The sequence below is a fragment of the Schistocerca americana genome, chromosome 3 (assembly GCF_021461395.2).
Source record: "Schistocerca americana isolate TAMUIC-IGC-003095 chromosome 3, iqSchAmer2.1, whole genome shotgun sequence".
Lineage (NCBI taxonomy): Eukaryota > Metazoa > Arthropoda > Insecta > Orthoptera > Acrididae > Schistocerca > Schistocerca americana.
Window position 1 is genome coordinate 387,525,531 of NC_060121.1, and position 23,716 is coordinate 387,549,246.

At 42.3% G+C, this 23,716-nt stretch overlaps 1 protein-coding gene across 1 annotated transcript in view; it reads right to left on the bottom strand.

Annotated features, from left to right (window-relative positions):
• The window catches only part of LOC124606106 (solute carrier family 22 member 1-like), a 130,919-nt gene that overhangs the window by 67,867 nt on the left and 39,336 nt on the right, over nucleotides 1-23,716 (bottom strand). Inside the window, exons 3-4 of the mRNA XM_047138071.1 lie at nucleotides 19,340-19,582; nucleotides 2,542-2,699 (exon numbers count right to left, since the gene is read on the bottom strand). Of these exons, the coding sequence (XP_046994027.1) occupies nucleotides 2,542-2,699; nucleotides 19,340-19,582 (401 nt within the window). The remainder of the gene's footprint in view (nucleotides 1-2,541; nucleotides 2,700-19,339; nucleotides 19,583-23,716) is intronic.

Genomic DNA, 23,716 nt, shown 5'->3' on the forward strand with positions numbered 1-23,716 from the left:
CTATGGGACTTAACTTCAGAGGTCATCAGTCCCCTAGAACTTAGAACCACTTAAACCTAACTAACCTAAGGACATCACACACATCCATGCCCGAGGCAGGATTCGAACCTTCGACCGTAGCGGTTCCGCGGTTCCAGACCGTAGCGCCTTGAACTGCTCGGCCACCCGGGCCGGCAGCTCAACAGTGGGTATGGCCTACAGCCATACAATATTTAGAGTTCCGTGCCTCAACCTGTAAAAACGGAACCCTTGTAGTATCCCTTTGTAGTCCGTACGTCTGTCCGTCTGACTGTCTTATTGTTCAGATCCCTTTTTCTCAGGAACGGGTAGACGTATGAAGTTCAAATTCATGTAGCATTTTTAAGGTCTATGGTTCCTTCGCAGTAAAAAAATTTTAAGCTTCTAAGTAAACTCCGTCTAAAGGTACGGCCATTTACGTTACATATTTTGATACTCGTAAACTCTGTCATCGAAACGTATAGGGTATTTCCCGTTGACTGAGAGTCATGAAATTTGGCAGCAATCAAGGTTTCACAGTAGAAGTAAAGTAAAAAATCGGAAAACTGTAATTATATCACATACAAATTTATTTTTGTCATTAGAGGACACATTACATTCATCATCCGTACCGAGCGGGATGGCGCAGTGGTTAGCACAATGGACTCGCATTCGAGAGGACGAGGGTTCGAACCCGCGTACGGCCATACTGATTTAGATTTTCCGTGATTCCCCTAAATCGTTTCAGGCGCATACCGGGATGGTTCCTTTGAAACGGCACAGCCGAATTCCTTCCCTATCCTTCCCTAATCCGAGCTTGTGCTCCGCCTTTAGTGACCTCGTTGTCGACGGGACTAATCTCCTCCTACTCATCGTCCGTCAAAAGCTTAATAGACGAACGTTACTGCATGAAACCCAAAATGAAAGTTGTAATCATGTTTTAGTAAATGAATAAAAGGTATTTTACTAAATCTTCTACATACACTGCTGGCGATTAAAATTGCTACACCACGAATATGACGTGATACAGACGCGAAATTTAACCGACAGGAAGAAGATGCTGTGATGTGCAATTGATTAGCTTTTCAGATCATTCACACAAGGCTGGCGCCGCTGGCGCCTCCTACAACATGCTGACATGCGGAAAGTTTCCAATCGATTTCACATACACAAACAGCAGTTGACTGATGTTGCCAAGTGAAACGTTGTTATGATGCCTCGTGTAGGGAGGAGAAATGCTTAGCATCACGTTTCCGACTTTTATAAAGGTCGTAGTGTAGCCTATCGCGATTGCGCTTTATCGTATCGCGACATTGCTGCTCGCGTTGGTCTAGATCCAATGACTGTTAGCAGAATATGGAATCGGTGGGATCAGGAGGGTAATACGGAACGCCGTGCTGGATCCCAACGGCCTCTTATCACTAGCAGTCGAGATGAGACGCATCTTATCTGCATGGCTGTAACGGATGCTGCAGCCACGTCTCGATCCCTGAGTCAACAGATGGGGACGTTTGCAAGACAACAACCATCTGCACGAACAGTTCGACGACGTTTGCAGCAGCATGGACTATCAGCTCGGAGACCATGGCTGCGGTTACCCTTGACGCTGCATCACAGACAGGAGCACCTGAATGGTGTACTCAACGACGAACACGGGTGCACGAATGGCAGAACGTCATTTTTTCTGATGAATTCAGGTTCTGTTTACAGCATCACGATGGTCGCATCCGTCTTTGGCGACATCGCGCTGAACGCACATTGGAAGCGTGTTTTCGTCATCGCCAGCGTGATGGTATGGGGTGCCAGTGGTTACATTTCTCGATCACCTCTTGTTCGCATTGACCCTTCATTCTATCCCTGCGAAACGCTACATTTCAGCAGGATAATGCACGACCGTATGTTGCAGGTCCTGAACGGGCCTTTCTGAATACAGAAAATGTTCGACTGCTGCCCTGGACAGCACATTTTCCAGACCTCGCACCAATTGAAGAAGTCTGGTGAATGGTGGCCGAGCAACTGGCTCGTCACAATACGCCAATCACCACTGTTGATAAACTGTGGTATCGTGTTGAAGCTGCATGGGCAGCTGTACCTGTACACGCCATCCAAGCTCTGTTTACTCAATGCCCAGGCGTATGAAGGCTGTTACTACGGCCAGAGGAAATCTCGGTACTGATTTCTCAGTATCTATGCACCCGAGTTGCGTGAAAATGTAATCACATGTCAGTTCTAGTATAATATATTTGTCCAATGAATATCCGTTTAGCATCTACATTTCTTCATGGTGTAGCAATTTTAATGGTCAGTAGTGTATAAACTGAAGTCCCCATCTCGGTCCTTTTTGCATGTCCGGGCTAGTCTTAGGAGCTTCTATAGATATTTTGATACAGTGGAACCCTCAGCGCGAGAGCCTTAATCGCACCTTGCCAAATTTTTTAATACCATTCAAATGACAGTGGCAGTGAATACGTGTACGCATATCTAAACGTTGTTGTGCTGTGCATGAGTGTGCTGAAAGACAAATTCACACGGAGAGAGACTTACCGACAGACAAAGCAGAGTCCAAAGTAGGTCCACCTGCGCCTGCCACCAGGGAGACGGCGAGGATGAAGAGGACGAGGACTCGCGGCGTGAGCACCGTGAGCAGCCTGCTGGCCGCGTGCGCCGCCAGGCACAGCAGCAGCAGCGGCCGCCGGCCGAACCTGCCGGCACCAACACGGGAGTCTGACACTGTGCGCTGCGCGCGCCTCTCCACCCCGACCGAAATTGAGGCACTGATGCGGGCGATTCCCGGATGATGGCCTCACTTAGCGATGCTGCTTGACAATGCTAAGGAAATTTCTATCTCTGTTGGCAACTTGGACGGGGTGGGGAAAGAAAGAATCTGTCAGTTAACAATGAAGACCGGTATACAAATCGGTGAGTATGGGAGACACGTACTGACAAGCGGAGTAGTATGTTACAACAAGTTGTAAACGGATGATCACGAAAGGTTAATCATTTGGCAAGTAGACGGAATGCGGTGATTTGAGCCACCACGCAGAGGGAAATATATTACGACCTAACTACTCAAGAAAGAGAACAACGTAACGCTTGCTGAATTACCTAAAACTCTCTATGATCTAAACAATCTGTATCCAAGAGAAGTATGGAAATTGAGTGTAACGAAATGGAACTCGAATCAGCAGTTTTTAATTTGAGCCGCTGTACGACGCACATGTTCTGTTCTCAGAGTGTTTCGAAATTTCTGTACACTGGGCACTTTACAATACTCTGAATTCTCGTTACTATTTTAAGTCAACTGCGGGCGGACATGACAAATGCGTGGCAGAAGCACAATATAACACGTATCCGTAACTGCTGAGACGTTAATGGAAGATTGGTAAGGAATGCTCAGAATACAGGACTCTTCTGAAAGCTGCTGTATCACACTGATTTCATCGTATAACACATGAGTTTGCTTAGTGATGGCAATGATGAAAGACAGTAGCATTAATTGAGGCATCGACAAAAGTAACTTTTAATGTCGGATCTAATATACTTTTCATTTCCATTTTTGCTACATTTTCTAATTACAGTTCACTTCAAAGTCTTGTGTCAAGAGAAATGATGAATTATCTAACTGATTACCAGCGAATAGCTGAAGTAAAAACAGACGACCAGATTTGTTGAAACAATAGTTGAACACCCTGGAAACATAGTAATATCGCAAGAAAATAGCCTCAACGTAACTAAGTGTGTAACAGTTGCAAAAGATTCACGAACTGTAATTGTTGCCCCACAAAATGTAATTGTTGCTCTAATAGAATCATCACAAAGTTACTCGAGAAGAGTAAAGCGTCAATAGCAATTTGTGATACTAACCACTGGCTTTTACCACTGACGTAAAGATAATGGCTACTGTGACGTCATTTATTTACATCTACGTCTACGTCTACATCTACGTGGATACTCTGCAAATCATATTTAATTTCCTGGCAGAGGGTTCATCGAACCACCTTCACAATTCTCTATTATTCCAATCGATTATAGCGCGCGGAAAGAATGAACACCTATATCTTTCCGTAAGAGCTCTGATTTCTCTTATTTTATCGTGGTGATCGTTCCTCCCTATGTAAGTCGATGTCAACAAAATATTTTCGCATTCGGAGGAAAAAGTTGGTGATTGGAATTTCGTGAGAAGATTCCGTCGCAACGAAAAACACCTTTCTTTTAATGATTTCCAGCCCAAATCCTGTATCATTTCTGTGACACTCTGTCCCATATTTCACGATAATACAGAACGTGCTGCCTTTCTTTGAACTTTTTCGATGTACTCCGTCAGTCCTACCTGGTAAGGATCCCACACCGCGCAGCAGTATTCTAAAACAGGATGGTCGAGCGTAGTGTAGGCAGTCTCCTTAGTAGGTCTGTTACGTTTTCTAAGTGTCCTGCCAATAAAACGCAGCCTTTGGTTACCCTTCCCCACAACATTTTCTATGTGTTCTTTCCAATTTAAGTTGTTCGAAATTGTAATACCTAGGTATTTAGTTGAATTCACGGTTTTTAGATTAGACTGATTTATCGTGTAACCGAAGTTTAACGAGTTCCATTTCGCACTCATGTGGATGACCTCACACTTTTCGTTATTCAGGGTCAACTGCCACTTTTCGCACCATTCAGATATTTTTTTCCAAATCGTTTTGCAGTTTCTTTTGATCTTCTGATGACTTTATTAGTCGATAAAGGACAGCGTCATCTGCAAACAACCGAAGACGGCTGCTGAGATTGTCTCCCAAATGGTTTATACAGGATGTTACAAAAAGGTACGGCCAAACTTTCAGGAAACATTCCTCACACACAAATAAAGAAAAGATGTTATGTGGACATGTGTCCGGAAACTCTTAATTTCCATGTTAGAGCTCATTTTAGTTTCGTCAGTATGTACTGTACTTCCTCGATTCACCGCCAGTTGGTCCAATTGAAGAAGGTAATGTTGAATTCGGTGCTTGTGTTGACATGCGACTCATTGCTCTACAGTACTAGCATCAAGCACATCAGTACGTAGCATCAATAGGTTAATGTTCATCACGAACGTGGTTTTGCAGCCAGTGCAATGTTTACAAATGCGGAGTTGGCAGATGCCCATTTGATGGATGGATTAGCACGGGGCAATAGCCGTGGCGCGGTACATTTGTATCGAGACAGATTTCCAGAACGAAGGTGTCCCGGCAGGGAGACGTTCGAAGCAATTGGTCGGCATCTTAGGGAGCACGGAACATTCCAGCCTATGACTCGCCACTAGGGAAGACCTAGACCGACGAGGACACCTGCAATGGACGAGGCAATTCTTCGTGCAGTTGACGATAACCCTAATGTCAGCGTCAGAGAAGTTGCTGCTGTACAAGGTAACGTTGGCCACGTCACTGTATGGAGAGCGCTAGGGAGAACCAGTTGCTTCCGTACCATGTACAGCGTGTGCAGGCACTATCAGCAGCTGATTGGCCTCCACGGGTACACTTCCGCGAATGGTTCATCCAACAATGTGTCAATCCTCATTTCAGTGCAAATGCTCTCTTTACGGATGAGGCTTCATTCCAACGTGATCAAATTGTAAATTTTCACAATCAACATGGGTGGGCTGACGAGAATCCGCACGCATTTGTGCAATCACGTCATCAACACAGATTTTCTGTGAACGTTTGAGCATTGTTAGTGATGTCTTGATTGGGCCCCATGTTCTTCCACCTACGCTCAATGGAGCACGTTATCATGATTTCATACGGGATACTCTACCTGTACTGCTAGAACATGTGCCTTTACAAGTACGACACAACATGTGGTTCGTGCACGATGGAGCTCCTGCACATTTCAGTCGAAGTGTTCGTACGCTTCTCAACAACAGATTCGGTGACCGATGGATTGGTAGAGGCGGATCAAGTCCATGGCCTCCACGCTCTCCTGACCTCAACCCTCTTAACTTTCATTTATGGGGGCATTTGAAAGCTCTTGTCTACGCAACCCCGGTACCAAATGTAGAGACTCTTCGTGCTCGTATTGTGGACGGCTGTAATACAATACGCCATTCTCCAGGGCTGCATCAGCGCATCAGGGATTCCATGCGACGGAGGGTGGATGCATGTAACCTCGCTAACGGAGGACATTTTGAACATTTCCAGTAACAAAGTGTTTGAAGTCACGCTGGTACGTTCTGTTGCTGTGCGTTTCCATTCCATGATTAATGTGATTTGAAGAGAAGTAATAAAAATGAGCTCTAACATGGAAAGTAAGCGTTTCCTGACACATGTCCACATATCATATTTTCTTTCTTTGTGTGTGAGGAATGTTTGCTGAAAGTTTGGCCGTATCTTTTTGTAACACCCTGTATAGGTAAGGAACAGCAAAGGGACTATAACACTATCTTGGGGAACGCCTGAAATCACTTCTGTTTTATTCGATGACTTTCCGTCAATTACTTCGAACTGTGACCTCTCTGACAGGAAATCGGAAATACAGTCACATAACTGAGACGATATTCCATAAGCACGCAATTTTACTACGAGCCGCTTGTGTGGTACAGTGTCAAAAGCCTTCCGGAAATCTAGCAATACGGAATCGATCTGAAATCCCTTGTCAACAGCACTCAGCACTTCATGTGTGTGTGTGTGTGTGTGTGTGTGTGTGTGTGTGTGTGCTGAGGGTTTGTAGTGTATTGTTTGTGTTGTGTGATGATGATGAGAGAAGGGTGAAGGTTATGGCACGTAGCCTACCGAAGATAGCGAATAGCATCAAGTGGGCCGCCAAATTTAACACACCCATCCGACGGACGGATCACCGTCAACACCATCACATCATTCCAGACGCTGCAGAGAGGTTTGGTATTTAAACTAGGACATCAGCGCGAAGCCAGGTGTTCAGGAACTTTACGCCACCACACCTCTTGCCCTTGCCGGCTAAATACTGGCAGTGAAATTTTTTTACACCACCAGGATACGAACCGGCTTACTCCCACCTCAAATGCCACCTCGTAAGCGTAAGTTAGCGTCCTCGGCCATTGAGGTGGGTCAATCACGGAGGACTGACGAACGTAGAAGCAGCCTCTCACACTGTTATATTGATGGGAAGGGTAACATTATTTAAGAATTTCTGAAACCGTCAGCTGAGTGATTATTATGTTGGAAGGGCAGAATGATAATCTGAGAGAACTCAGTGTATCACCAGCGTGATAAATCTACTCATAATTACAAATAAAGTATTGCACGCACTGAATAAAACTGTGGTTATAAGGAGAAAAGTTCTTCAGAAATTTGATAACAACTTAACGTTCCATCTACATTATGCGATGAAAAGTATCCGGGCACCCCAAAAACATATGTTTTTGATATTAGGTGCATTTTGCTGCCACCTACTGCCAGGTACTCCATATCAGCGACCTCAGTGGTCATTAGACATCGTGAGAGAGCTGAGTGGGGTGCTCTGCGTGGTCAGGTGACTGAGTGTCACTTGTGTCATACGTCTGTAAGCGACATTCCCACACTCCTAAACATCCCATGGTATGCGGTTTGCGATGTGATTGTGAAGTGGAAACGTGAAGGGACACGTACAGCACAAAAACGTACAGACTGACATCTTCTGTTGACTGACAGAGACAGCCGACAATTGAAGACGGTCGTAATGTATAATAGGCAGACATCTATCCAGACCACCACACAGGAATTCCAAACTGCAGGAGGGTCAACTGCAAGTACTATGACAGTTCGGCGGGAGATGAGAAAACTTGGATTTCATGGTCGAGCGGCTGCTCATAAGCCACACATCACGCCGGTAAATGCCAAACGATGCCTCAATTGGTGTAAACATTGGACGACTGAACAGTGGAAAAACGTTGTGTAAACTCACGAATCACCGTACACAATGTGGCGATCCGATGGCAGGATGTGGGTATGGTGAATGCCTGGTAAACGTCATCTGCCAGAGTGTGCAGCGCCAACAGTATAATTTGAAGAAAATGGTGTTAGGACGTGGCCGTGTTTTTCATGGGCACATAGTTTGAAAGTGCTGCTGTAGGCGAAACTTTTGAGTCATTTGGCCCTTGACAAATTTTGTGTAGTGGAAGTTAGTTACGCTTGTGTTTTGCACTCTTGACTTTCAAGGGGAAAAAATTTCGGCGGTAAAGGAACAAGTACTAGTACTTAGGCTTGCAGGAGTTAAGTTTGATAATAAGGAATCAACACTCAGAATAAATGGTTGTCAATACTTAGGAGACATGATGAGGAGCAGCGTAAATAAATTAGGGAAGCAATGGAATTAAAGATTCAGGAGGTGGAGGAGATGGATGAGAAAGAGAGGAAGAGAACTGACAACGAAGAAGAAAAATCGAAAGATTATGGAAAAGTTAGTTGTTGTGAGCCTAACAATGAAACACTAAAAAACTGAAAGAAATAAAGGTGACACCATTTAGTAGTAAAACTGAGCCCCGCCACCTCCAAGTTTTGACTGTTTGATTGTGGTTTCATCATTGGTCAAATATGTCGGAAAGAAGAGAAAAGTCACAAAGGAACTGAAATAACTGCAGAAAAATGAAAGAGGCAAGAGAATGTCACGAAGTAATACAGGAAGGAATTCAAAGAACTTCGGAAAGGCCAAAGAGATATCGCCAAAGAAATAAAAGCATGAAAAGAAAGTAAAAAAAAAACAGTGAAGGAAATGGCGATATAATTAAAGGAAAAAATTATATCTTCATTTAAGGAAGATCAAGAGGAAAATGCGAAAATAGTCGAAGACAGACAAGAAAAGATATCCACAGTTATTTGTGAAGATATGCAAAATTCTCCTGTTATGTGAGAACGCTCGTTGCCTGTGGAGTCAGATTTAGAAGCAACTTTAAACACTCAATTTGTTAATTAAACACCTAGTTTCGAACTTAACATATCATACAGACTCAAAAATACAGAAGTTTTAGACGAAAAAACGACTAGTACCTGTACAGACGGGTATAGTACTGAAACGGATGCTAACATTCTCAGTATGGATTCAGACGTTTTGTAAATGGTTGAAGAACGTACTGTGAAACTGAATATCCAAACAGATGAGCTGAAGCAGGCTGCCATGGAACAAGAACAAGATTCAGAAGATAAATATCAAAGTTTGTGAGATTGTGATAAAAAAACTTGACGATATGTTGTCTTTGAAGAAAGAAGAACAAAGTTTATTATATGTAGAGGAATGTGAGAAGAGTTTAAATTTGATTTGAACGATCAGTACTATCCCAGACATGAGAAAATGCACGCAGAATTTTTGGAAAAGTAATTAAGTAGGAATCAGTATTTTTAAATATGATATCAGGAAAATAACATTGTAGACATGTAGACATTGTAAACATGACTACTATGGAAGTCTGCGGTCGTCCCACAGGCACAATAAGGAAATCTGTACATCAGCCACGGCGAAGTTTCCCCCACCTCCCCAGAGGAAAAGCAACGGGAGTCAAGAGCGAACGTAAGGGGAGGAAACAAGAGAAGGTACAATTACTATTGCGAAGTCTTAGCAGGCGGACTCGTATTCGGGGAAGACGACGGTTCAAACCCACGTCCGTCCATCTGATTTAGGTTTTCCACGATTTCCCTAAATCACTTAAGGCAAATGCCGGGATTGTTCCCTTGAAAGGACACGGCTGTCTTCCTTTTCCATTCTCCCCTAATCCGAGCTTCTGCTCCGTTTCTAATGATGTCGTTGTCGGCTGAACATTAAATGCTAATCTCCTCCACCTCATCCACTAATGCGAAGACATAGGAGATAATTAAAGCTAGCCCACTCATGGAGAGAAGCTCAGGAAGAAGTGGAATGAGGAAGAAACAAGCTCAAACATATATGTGTGGAATCGAGCGAAGCTGGACAGGCAGAGCTGAACTGTCATATTGTCGCCTGAGTGCTTACAAGGATGTAAATACTAAGCAATAGAAGAAGAGAAGAAAGAAGAGGCTACATGATGTGTTGTGCAAGTTGTACGCCAACAAGAAGAGTGAGTGGCACTCGCAGATAAACGAAATTTGATATGTTGATTAACAGTGTTTCATTTAGTATTAAGTGTTGTTATGTTAGAACACTGTATATGTGTTAGGATGGAGCTTTGTAGACTGTCGTTATAGTGAACAGTGGAATTTTCTTTCTTTGGCATTTTTCAAATGGTTCAAATGGCTCTAAGCACTGAGGGACTTAACATCTGAGGTCATCAGTCCCCTAGACGTAGAACTACTTAAACCTAATTAACCTAAGGACATCAACACACATCCATGCCCGATGCAGGATTCGAACCTGCGATCGTAGAAGCAGCGTGGTTTCTGACTGAAGCGCCTAGAACCGATCGGCCACAACGGCCGGCTAGGCGTTTTCCGACTGCTACACTTACAAATGTAGGAACTGAGAATGTAGAAGTTTTACGTGCTACGCATGCATTGATTTCTTGTCAGCGTTACAGAAGCTCAGTCATATTATTTGTCTACACTCTCGCTGCGTGACTGTCCATGAATGAGAGTTTGGCGTCAGTCTCCAGCACCCTATTGCATCCATCCAGTTTTATTCCTATGAGTGTTGACTGCCAATTTGTCACATACACTCTACGACAGAAAACTGGACTCACAACGAAGGAATTATCTGAATGAGAAGGAACTTGTAGATGCAATGTACATGTACAAAAAGATGACTACAGTTACAGAAAAATTGGATGATTTACTCAACAGAAAGAACTTCACAAATGAAGCAAGTTAGTAATTAGTTTTGCCACCTCTTTGTTTATGTATGTACATTACATCTGGCATTTTCCATCACATTCAGATAATTCATTCTCGGTGCATCGGTTTCCCTCTCTCTTTTTTTCTTTTTCTTTTGAATGTATTTCTTCTGTTGTCTACAATTTCTTTGCGGTTATAACTCTTGTAATTTCACGTGGTTCACCCAGAACGAGTAAACATGTCGAGGTGAGGTCTTTCGCTAAGTTAGAGTGTGCCCGGTTTCCTGATTAGCGAATGTAGCTGCTGAATTATGGCATCGAACTTTTTTCCAGACATCTTTCCTGTTATACCATTTTCTGCTGCTACTCACATTGCAGTGCGTTTGTTTGATCATATACCTTGATCTTCTTAAGAACAAATGGAGAATACTTACTTCACATGGCATTTAAGGGGTCGACTTTCAAGTCGTTAGAGAGAGAGTATTACCTCTGGAGGATAGTTCTTAGAAACAAAATCGACTCTGAATTGTTGACCGAAACTTCCATGCTCAAACTCTTTTACTGTTGACTGTGGTATAATGCATAAATCATGCTGCAGTGGTCTGATGAGGTGGGGTATGAAATAATTAATCACAAACGAGCTTCTTCTGAGGGTTGATCTAATAATAAATCACAAGTGAGGTTTCTTTGTGGACTGATGTGCGACATGAGCGTAAGGATAGCTCTATATCCAGCAGATCAACACAAATAACACCAGAGTTCGTTCAAAATGATTTGGAAATCATGTGAAAATATTTGATATATATGTCTGTCGTTTATGTGAGGAATCACATTAAAATGTAATGCTATCCCGAACACTAAATCGCTTTCGTTCTATAAAAGTGAAGATTATAGTCTAACATAAAGTCTACTTTTGATCATTACAGACAAATTAGTAGCTCACACTGATGAGGGTGTAAATCAGTAGTTACATTCTGATGGAACCACACAGTCATTCATCAAAAATTATCTAGAAATCCGGTTGAAAGCTGAATATTTACTTTGAAAACAAAATTTGATTTCTATATCTTTTACACTTTCGTATGGGAATACTGAACTTTTATGATCCTAGTACTGAGTCTCTAAATTCGTAAGGTAAATGTGTTTATACCCGCTTGATAACGACACCGAAGCATTGGATTAATATTCTAGAATGGAGTGCTTCACAACGACTATACGTCTTTATGAAGCTTTGTAAGCACGCTTTCCCTAAATGACCAGTGCTCTGGAGTTTCAGGCCTCTAAAGTTTCCTCCTGTACCACTGTCTTTGTTACTCTCCAAGTAATTCATTTCACTAGCGATCATTCTCTGACTACTACATTTCCTGTTAGTTTCTGATCTTATTGCCTTGAGCTCGTCTTTTTCTGTCAAGAACTTCACTTTCATGGGATTGGTTAGTAATATTCGTTGGGTAAAGCCTTAAAAATGTTTTAACTGGCATCTCTCACCTTATTCTGTCAACTGGATACAAACGGGCAAAAACATTTGGGTGTTTCAAATCATTTCACAAGATTTTTTAGCCATACGTAAGGTTTAACCGCTCAAGATTCCGTTCTACTAACTTGTAAGCCAGCTGCACAAATGCCAATAACACTAGTGTATACCGATAGTTGGTTGCTAATTACTGATAGCCAGAGACAAGTCACGTGTACACCGCTCGTTTTCACCCGGTTGGCGCATTTGTAGTATTAAGTAAACTTGACCCTGGTGATAAATTATTATATACTGTAACTGAACCTTTGTACTGCTGAGTGTAAAGATTCTTATATGGAGCTACATTATGTCTTACCTGAAGTAGCTCTGCCTGTGTTGTGATGGAAATGTCTGATTCTTAGAAGGTGCTTGTAGACATCTGCAGAAGACCAATCCAGTACTGACATGCTGATTTTATTTCACCATTAAGTCTTAAGTATTGTTAGACGGTGTTAAATCACCACCACATCAGCATTGCAAATTCTGCTTTCACGTCTTCTCTGCTTACGTCGGATTCGTTGTATGACGTATTCATCTGGGTATATTGCACTCAATAAAGGTGAAGAAAGGATGACCGGTTCAAAAAATCATTAATTTCACTCACTTTTAACCAAACAAGGGCTTGTCGAATATATATCATACTGTATTACATGTGAAAGCTCGTAATATTCCGATAACTGACTTAATCGTCTTCTTAAAGCGCTCTGACCTGAAGTGTTTGCCTTTGTTTGTAACTAAAGCACCTCTCTTTATACAGCTATGTTTTCTGTTAGCAGTTTCATAGGGCTGCAGACGTTTCTCCAACCTCATTTGAGATCCCAGAGTATCTGTGTTACACTTTCGTATTGGTGTTTTGATTTGTTATGATCTTAGTAGCTTATTTCTAAATTCGATAATTGCTAACATGACTATTTGATAATGACACCAAACCAGCGGATGAGTAGAACTGAGTATATGTAAAGAGTGTTGTCTTGAGCTTCCCATTTTGTGGTTTTCTGAAAACTTCCATCGCAGACGTTCAAAAAACTGACTGCAGTCCTTCCAAATTTCACAGTGTCCATTGCTATCGATGTAAATAACAGCAGTACACTGGCTGCACGCCTACAGATATTGTGAGTGCTGTTGTCACCTTGCAATGTGTCCTTTGATGGGTGGTGCGACTCACATAGATTATGTATGATTATGGAACTCTATGCATGACTCACTTGAAGGCTGAGGTTCTCTACGGCTGCAGCACTTGAGAGTCACCCCTGAAGTTTGCCACCAAAGCGTGTGGAGCTCTGTATAGAAAAAAATTGCTAGGTGAAAGTACGTCGGGTACGCAAATAGACTTTCGACACTGGAATATTAATAGAGTTGCATTCCGGACACTAAGAGGCCTGAAATAGCTCCCATACCGTAAACATTACAGTGGTGTAAATTTAGTCCTTTTCTATTACCTCATCCATGATGACTAAAAACAGCTTCAGGTCAGTAGATTGATATGAAACAGTCTTCAGTGCAGAGATTGTTAGATGCTCTCAGGTAGCAAGAACCGCATGACGTTGCTGTTGTCCCGTTCTAAATGTAGAGAGAGATTAAGTGTGGAATCATGTAGCTAGCAGTGGTGTAGTATCCAGGTCACAAAGAACGACAAGTGAGCGGCGTCTACCTGCATTTCAACTGTGTGATATACAGGAAGGACCATACGTGCATAGTGCAGATAAATGGTGGACCATTCCTCTGGGGCGTCGTCGTGGGGGTTAATATGGTAGAGCCAGCAGACAGCACTCGTTTGTGACCCAGCCGACAGAGAGTGTGACCTAGCCTGATGGCGTCTGTTGACATATGGCGCGGGGATTTCTGTCTCTGCGTGGCTAGGTGGGTGCAGTTACTTGTCTCAGGAGGACTATTGTAGGTTTCTCTCCAAGCGGTGTGTTTTGCAATTGGATTGGTGTGAGTGGCAATGTTTAAAGAGAAAAAAAAGCTCTTGTGCATATCTCCCCCTTTTCTATGCAATGCACAAACATCAATGGAAATAGTTTCAGAACAGTACAGGTTGCACCAATAAGTTACACAGTTTTAATTTTAGAGTAAGTGGTCTAGTTCTGACAACCAGAGGGTTTCTCATTGTTTATAACTTGGGGTGAATGGATTTTTGAATTTTATACCATTTGAAACGGAATATGTGGACCTTTAAAACTAAGAGCAAATGAAATGCAACTGCATATGATTGGGGAAACCAATGATTTATTAATTTCTTGTCGTTCTGCAATTACCAGTTCATAGCACTGATGTGGGTGTGCCAACTGTAAAAATTGTTAGTTCGCCTAAACTGGTCATTCCAAAGGATTTAAATATGCTTAATCTCATGTTAGTAAATAGTCGAAGTGTCTGTAGCAAGATCCCCGAGTTAATCTCCGAAATAAACAGTAGCAATGTCAATACTGTATTAGGTACCGAAAGCTGGTTGAAACCAGACATAAAAAGTAGTGAAATTTTGAACTCTAATTGGACAGTGTTTAAGAAGGATAGGACTGATGCTATAGGAGGTGGTGTGTTCATTGCAGTTAAAAGCTGTTTGAACGCAGCTGAGATCGATACTGCGTCGGACTGTGAATAGTCTGGATAAAGCTGACATTCAGACAAGGATTGGCCATTGTATTAGGATGTTTTTATAGACCACCAGCATTCGCAACAAACGTCGCAGAACGTTTCAGGGAAAGTCTTGAGTACATAGGAAGTAAATATCCAAATTATACATTAGTTATAGGTGGAGACTTTAATCTAGCATCCATTGACTGTGAAAATTACACGTTTATCACAGGGGGGCAGAAGCAAAGATTCGTGTGAAGTTATTCTAGGAGCTCTCTCAACACACAACCTTCAGCAACTGGTTAGAAAACCAACTCGAGATGGGAACATATTAGATATCTTGGCGACAAACAGACCTCATCTTTTTGAGGAAGTTAATCTAGAAAAAGGTATTAGCTACCATAATGTCACTGTGGCTTCCATGTCAGTGGAAGATGCAAAAGAGAGAGAGAGAAACAGCGTAGAGTTTTCTTGTTTGGGAAAGCAAATGAAAGTGTCATTAATGACTATCTTCATAGTCAGCTCCAAGCATTCACTGCAGGACACAAAGATATTGAACATCTTTGGTCGAAATTTAAGGGTATTGTTCACCACGTGCTAGAGAAGTATGTGCCTAGCAATAGTATAGGGGGCGAAAGGATCCACCTTCGTACAACTCATTTATTAATGGTTCTTTTGAGATTAGAATATATTGTTCTTTCTTTATTTATATTAGTTATTGTTTTTCTTATTGAGTTTGATTATGATTATTTTTTCCTGTTATTTTTTTGGTTTTTTCTGTTTGTGAAAGCAGAGAATTTTGCACAGTCGTTTTAAACGTAGTGACTGCCCCGCTGACTAACAGAAATTATGCGAAATGAAAGCATATGTCAGAAGGGCAAAGACTCTTTTAACGAAATTGAAAGCAATATTTTATCTGCAGATTTTAAAAGTAACCCAAAAAAATTTTGGTCGTACGTAAAATCTATGAACGCTACAAATAATTCAATACCTGTTCTTGCTGACAGTACGGCTAATGTAACTGATGACGATAAACAGAAGGCCGAAATTCTAAGCCTAACTTTCCAAAACTCGTTTACGATAGAGGACTGCAGCACCATTCCCCCTTTCAATTATGGAACAAACGAAAGGATGGCTGACATAGTGTTTAGTGTATCTGGGAACCTGGGATTGTAAAACAGTTAAGATCCTTAGATGCCAGAAAGGCGTCTTACGGTATCCCCGTAAGATTTTATGTTGACTATGCTACAAATATAGCACCATTCTTATCCGTCATCTATTAGAGATCATTGGAACGGAGGAAAGTTCCACGGGACTGGAAGAAGGTCCAGGTCATAGCAATCTATAAAAAGGATAGAATATCGGATGCTCATAATTACCGGCCAATTTCACTGACATCTATTTTTTGTAGAATCATGGAAGATATTTTGTGTTTAGACATAATGACCTTTCTAGACTCTGAGAAGCTCACCTGCAGAAACCAGCACGGTTTTAGGAAACAGCGATCATGCGAGATACAGCTGGCCCTCTTTGTGCGTGATATACAACAGGCTCTAGATACCGGCTCCCAGGTTGATGCCATATTTCTCGACTTTCGAGAGGCGTCTCAGTTCCGCACTGTCGCTTGCTACAAAAAGTGCGCGCTTGCGGTCTATCCAATGACATATGCAGTTGGACAGAAAGTTTTCTAAGAGACAGGGAGCAGGATGTCGTCCAGAACGGGGTAACTTCAACAGAAACAAGAGTAACTTCAGGTGTGCCCCAGGGCGGCGTAATAGGTCCTTTGCTTTTTACGATTTAGATAAACGATCTGGTTGATGGTATTGACAGAGACCTTACGTTGTTTGCCGACGATGCTGTAGTCTACAGGAAAGTAGTATCACACGAAAGTTGTGAACAAATCAGTGAGGATTTGCAGAAAATAAATGCGTGATGTAATGACTGGCAGTTATCTCTCAATATTAGTAAGTGTAATCTACTGCATATAACAAGGCGAAAATCCCCATTAGTGTATGAGCACAAAATAAATGACCAGTCTTTGAAAGCGGTAACATCAGTCAAGTATCTGGGTGTGACTATTTGAAATGATCTCAAATGGAATGACCAGATTACACAAGTAATGGGTAAGGCGAACTGTAGATTGCGGTTTATTGGTAGAATCCTGAAGCGATGCAGTCCTTCAACAAGGGAAATAACTTACAATACGTTAGTTCGTCCAGTCTTAGAATATTGTTCGTCTGTATGGGACCCTTACCAGTTGGGTCTGATTCAAGAGCTTGAGAAGGTCCAAAGAAGAGCTGCAAGATTCGTGACCGGTACATTTAGCCATCGCGAGAGCGTTAAAAATCTCATAGAAAGTTTGAAGTGGGACACACTTGCGGATAGACTGCGAGCTAAACAGAAGGGGCTGCTCTCTAAATTCCGAAATCCAATCTTCGCCGAAGATGTAGAGCATATATTCTTACCACCAACTTTCAAAACGCGTAATGATCATCATTCAAAGATAAGGGAAATAAGAGGTCGTACTGAGGCGTTCAGACAGTCGTTTTTCCCTCGTCCGATCCACGAGTGGAACAGAGGGGGGGGGGGGGGGGGGGGGAGGGGAATATGACTTTGGCGCGAACTGTGCCCTCCGCCACACACCGCTTGGTGGCTAGTGGAGTATATATGTAGATGCAGACGTAGTATAAAATTCTTAACAAAATCTGGTAACCAAGCCCGGACCAGTAGCCACCAAGTCTGGCATTTGGATTCTAATGTCATAGGGCTGGGGATATCCAAGCGTCCTGGGCTCATGTCATAGGATCCATCATCTTAGATTGTCATGTTATAGTGCTGAGGATATCTGACGCCCATGTTGGTTGGGCCAGCATTGCAGCGTCTGCCAGCTTGGATTCTACTTTTGAGCACGAGTAACACACTTCTAGAAACGGGACAATATCCCATCATTGATTTTTTAATGTCATGCCACTTTACACTTAGCACAAATGGACTACATGAATTTCATGCCAATTTTTGAATTTCCCACCATTTTATATTTAGAGAAATTGAGCCACTTTGAATGTTCCAACAAATTTTTGACCTCTAGAATTTTATACTTAGGAGAATTTTGCCTATATCAGGAGGCGGAAATCGAAATCTGCTAACAACGCCACCCTGGCTCAACCTCACATAGGAACAATATTACTTATAACATGGAATGGTCGTTGAATGTCAGTTGAGTAGCAAATTCATCAGGAACATTTCAGCCCTTCTCCAACTACCCAAGGCGTCTGGGGGTGATGTGATTATGAAGTGAAAATGCGAAGGAACAACCACAGCTAAACCGAGGCAGAATTCAGATAGTGACAGACAGGGGCCATCAAGCTTTGTAGAGAGTGGTTGCAAAAAACCGCGTGATATCAGCGGAACGAATCATTCATGAGTTCCACAGCGCTCTCAGCATTCCAGCTACCACAGTCACAGTTCGTACAGAGTTAACCCAAATGGTGTAATGTAGGCGAGCAGCTCATCCTAAGCCCCACATTTCTGTAATCAATACTAAACGATGCTTGGGATGGTGGATGAGCGGAAACGAGTGATTTGGAGCGATGAATCATGCTATATCCTACGGCAATCCGACAGAACATTTTGGGGCCGACGAATGCGTAGAGAACGTCATGTCGTCATGTATAGGGCAGCAGTGAAATATGGAGGAGGTATTGCTAATGTATATGGGTACTTTTTTAGGGTGTCATGCCCTTGTTACGCTAAAGAAAACGCTAAATGAGGGAGGATATGAACACATCATACGACATTGTGTGCTGCTTACAATAGTGGAACAGTTCAGAGATGATGACTGTTTGTATCGGTATGACAACGCAGCTTGTCATAAAGCAGCATCTGTGAAGCAATGGTTTCTGGACAACAAAATTACTGAAATGAACAGGACTACCCAGAGGTTGACCTGAATCCAATAGAACACAGTTGGTATGAATTAGATCCCACTGTCCTATATCTCTACCTTCTCTCGTTTCAGTTCTTGAGGAACGATTGGCTGCCATTCCTCCACAGACATTCATAAACCTCATTCAAGGAGTTCACAGGAGAGCTAAAGCTGCCATAAAGGTAAAAGGTGTCTGCATACTTCTGATCACACACTATAGTCCTGCTCGCTTCCATTTTATTTTCGTTGCGGTCACAACTATGTATTACACTTCAGCCTCTTTCCTGGTCAATTTTTTCGCCTTTCTATTATACAGAAAAATAGCACCTCGCAGTACATGGGAATTTCCCACCATTTTATTGAACAATCGAAGGAAACTGGTGCAATGGGCAGTACACTGGACTCAATCCGACCATTCTAATTTAAGTTTCCTGTGGTTTCGACGAATACTGGGATGTTTCACTTGAACGCAGCCGATTTCCTTCCCTGTCCCTGCCACATACGATCTTGTGCTTGGTCTCTAGTGATCTCATCGTCTACAGAGCGTTAAATGCTAATCTTTCTTCCTGCGTTCCCTCCAGTCAGTGGGTGTAGGTGAGAGAGACAAGGAATGGTTCCTTACATGTCGCCAATATAGCCGAAGAGTAGTCCCAGAGCCACTCCAACATTCTGGGAGTAGAACAAGACGTCACTGACGACATGTTTGTTGTCACAGACCCAATTCATCTGCGATACTACTGTCAGTGAGAACCACGTGTCGTCGTAGTCCCAGCCGTACAAACACTTGGTGACATTTGCACTGGTGCTGGGGTGGTGAGGGTCGGTAAGGTTGTACATCAGGCATTTGCTGAAGATGTCTCCTTCCCTGCGAAGAGGCAGAAACATTTTATTTTGAAGTAGATGTATATAGTTACAATTATATATATACGATTCATCAGCGACTAATCACGGCCTCTGCAAGTCAATGGCTGCATGATCTAAATACAAATATTCCAACGCCCTTTAAGCACCCTATGTTAACTTTTGGTCACGTATGGTTATTTTATATTTCTGTCTACAGACTATAACTTCAAAGGGTGACTGTCTAAGATCAATTTTTACATTTATTTCTCTTTATTGACGGTCCATCAGTAGCTCACGTAGCTAAATAAATGGACCGTTTTCTTCTACAATACATTTCGAAGCTAGTTCTACAATAAACACGCATGCAAACATATTTTTCTTGTTATTTCTTGGAGTTCCTAGTGTAACAAAAAGGTGTGGTCAAACTTTCAGGAACATGGGTCTGGAAATGTTTCATTTCCATAATGCATATACTGCACTATTTCTGTTCATAATCACATTAATCGTGGTAGACAATCAGAAACATAAGCTATTGGCATTACGTGAAACGTTTTCGAACATGAAATGTTCAAGATACCCTCTTGGTTACGTTTGGTTACAAAGTTTAATTCTTAGGTTCAGAGCCAGAGTATGTTGTTCCAAGGGAACGGAGGTTATGCTGACATGTGCCTCAGTTCATCGCTTGCGTTGACATGCTGGTAACCTCTTTGCTCTGCTATCATCAAACAAGCAGCATCAGCTGTTTAGTTCTGATCACGACCTGGTTTTCGGTGCAGTGCAGTGGAAGTATAATCAAATGCGGAGTTGGCACATGTCCATTTGCTGTAGGTATTAGCAGAGAGAACAGCCGTGGCACTCATGTTTGCATCGGGGGAGATTTCCAGAACGACGGTCCCCCGACAGGACGACGTTTGAAACAACTGACCATTGTCTTAGGAGCATGGGACGTTTAAGTTTACCACTCGCGACTGGAGGACAAGCAGGAGCTTCTTCGTGCAGTTGTCGACAATCCTAACGCCAGCGTGAGACAGCTAGCTCCGACAAGTAACGTTAACCACATGGCTGTGTGGAGAGTGCTAATCGGCGTATCAGAGATTCAACGCGACGGCGGATTAATGCATACCTCCTTGCTAACGTAGGACAGTTTGAACATTTCATTTAGAAAAATGTTTCATGCTGTGTTGATACGTTCGTTTCCTTATTGTTTCCCAGAATTAATGTATTTAAGAATTGTAGAAATTGAACCACAGCCCGCATCTCGTGGTCGTGCGGTAGCGTTCGCGCTTCCCACGCCCGGGTTCCCGGGTTCGATTCCCGGCGGGGTCAGGGATTTTCTCTGCCTCGTGATGGCTGGGTGTTGCGTGCTGTCCTTAGGTTAGTTAGGTTTAAGTAGTTCTAAGTTCTAGGGGACTTATGACCACAGCAGTTGAGTCCCATAGTGCTCAGAGCCAGCCAAATTGAACCACAACCTGGAAATAAAGGGTTTCCAGACCCATGCCCATATTCTTTAGGTTTTAAATTTTTTTTCTGAAAGTTTGGTCATACCTGTTTGTTACACCCTGCATACTAGTGTCTTCGTTATCTGCCGGCGGACAATCGTTTCGGTAGTGTGTGTTCCACTACACTCATTTCTTCTGAGCACTAGCTGGGAGCTAACTACTACTAATCTATCCATTAAAACTACCCTCCATCAAATACTAAAGAAAACTTAATAATTATAACAATAATGAGAGAGAACTAATAACAATAAAAATGAGAGAAGGAATAGAAAAAGTAAGGAAGAAGAAAGAAAGAGATTACAAAAATTTGTAGAGGAGGCAGCAACTATTGTGAGATTGTGCGAATAAGATTAAGCAATGTCAGTGGCTAGGGGAACCTACGTACACTTTTCTAACTAGTTTTAGGAGCCTAGTGGAAATTAAAGGCAGCCGGCGTTGTACTGGAGTATTCTCCATTTCGCCACCTGTGTATTAAATGAGGTACTGAAGATACACTCTCCCATTCAGACTCGACATTAGATCTGAGGGCATCTCGGCTTCAGAACAAAGACAAGCTGACGATAGTGTATTGAAACTTTTTTGCTCCGTTCTAGTCGTATCATCGAGCCATTTATTTCCTCCGCAACACGTCACATCCCTGCTCTGGGCACTTGGCAATTGATCTACTTATTCTCGTTCGGCTGTCTGTGAGAATGCTGAACCCATTTCATTCATGAAACCAAATTTCAGCTCATTATGCGGTGCGTCGTACATGCGAGTACCCTGATGCAGCTGTCTCCGTTCTGCCATCAAGGACTCATAGACTACACAAACAGCTGTCAGGAACCTAGTAGGCAACAAATAAGGATGTGCCGCTCAGTAGGACGCACAGCAGATAACGTGGTGAGTCAAAAGTCTGTGCGCTTTGGACTGGATATGTTACAAGTGACACAAAGATTAACTGTCGTATCGCGATACTGACATGTATCGTGGGAGCTCTGCTGGCGCGTGATCAGTATTTCCAATCTGTTGTATTTATCATAAACTTTGAAACTCAGAAGCGCTAAGGCCCAGGCTAAGACTACTGTGAGAAGAAATTATGCCGCGATTTGAACTGTTTAAGTGCCTATCCAGATTGTTAGAACGCTGAAATATTGCTGGTGGAAGAATGTGAGAGTAGTCCTCCCCCCTACAGCCACTTCCGCACCTGTATCTTGTCAGGCGTGTTTGGGCTAAATAGGCAGAAACCTTGACCTAAGCAACCCAGGTGTTCCTACAATTTTTATTTAGGGACAATAATGGGTAGGGGATATAGAAATAAACATTACAGTCAAGGAGCATCACCGATGTGTACATGTAATAATTGTCGATTGAGTATTACAAGCTATGGAAGAGTGTAAAAATACGGTTTCATCAAGTACGGACTCTGTTTACATGGAAGTCATAAAATATTTGGCCAAACTGTTTCGTAAGTGATTATCACTCTTCATCAGTACTTGTCGGACCATCTATTGTTACCAAATGATTGAAATGAAACCCCTGTTATACCAATATTCAAAAAAGAAAATGGAAGTAAGTGTGAGAATTATCGGGGTATTAGCTTGCGTACTTTAGGATACAAAATCTACGGCCAAATAGTAACAAGAATCCTGTAAGGGGCGATCAAAAGTTTACTGCCGAAACCCTACGTTTCAGAATCAGTATTCCAGTCAGACAAAATCTCCGTGAGTGTTGAGACATGATCACGTCTTCGGTCGACTAAAAAAGGCCTTGAAGTGTCGGGCGAGGATGCGCAGCAGACAGTTACAGACTTCTTCACGCAGCAGGACACTGTTTCACCAAACGGATATCTTCATCATTTATGTTGTTGTTGTTGCTGTGGTCTTCAGTCCTGTGACTGGTTTGATGCAGCTCTCCATGCTGCTCTATCCTGTGCAAGCTTCTTCATTTCCCAGTACCTAATGCAACCTACATCCTTCTGAATCTGCTTAGTGTTTTCATCTCTTGGTCTCCCTCTACGATTTTTACCCTCCACACTGCCCTCCAATGCTAAATTTGTGATCCCCTGATGCCTCAGAACATGCCCTACCAACCGGTCCCTTCTTCTTGTCAAGTTGTGCCACGAACTCCTCTTCTCCCCAATTCTATTCAATACCTCCTCATTAGTCATGTAATCTACCCATCTAATCTTCAACATTCTTCTGTAGCACCACATTTCGAACGCTTCTATTGTCTTCTTGTCCAAACTATTTATCGTCCATGTTTCACTTTCATAGATGGCTACACTCCATACAAATACTTTCAGAAACGACTTCCCGACACTTAAATCTATACTCGATGTTAACAAATTTCTCTTCTTCAGAAACGCTTTCCTTGCCATTGCCAGTCTACATTTTATATCCTCTCTAGACTCTGTTAACTTTGAACCAAAAAATTTTATGGAATTTCTTACTTAAGGAATCATATGATTAATTAACACTTCTTGGACTTCAGATTATTAGCAGAAGACTGCAATAAACCCTTCCGATACCAATATTTAAAAAAGGAAACAAGGAGTGTCCATAACGTCTATCATATCAAAACTCCTTACTTGATAACTATTAAATTAACGTAATTTGTTGTAAGACGTTCAGCAACTCCCAAAGTTTTCTTTCTTTATCTTTTGTTGCAGATTTAAC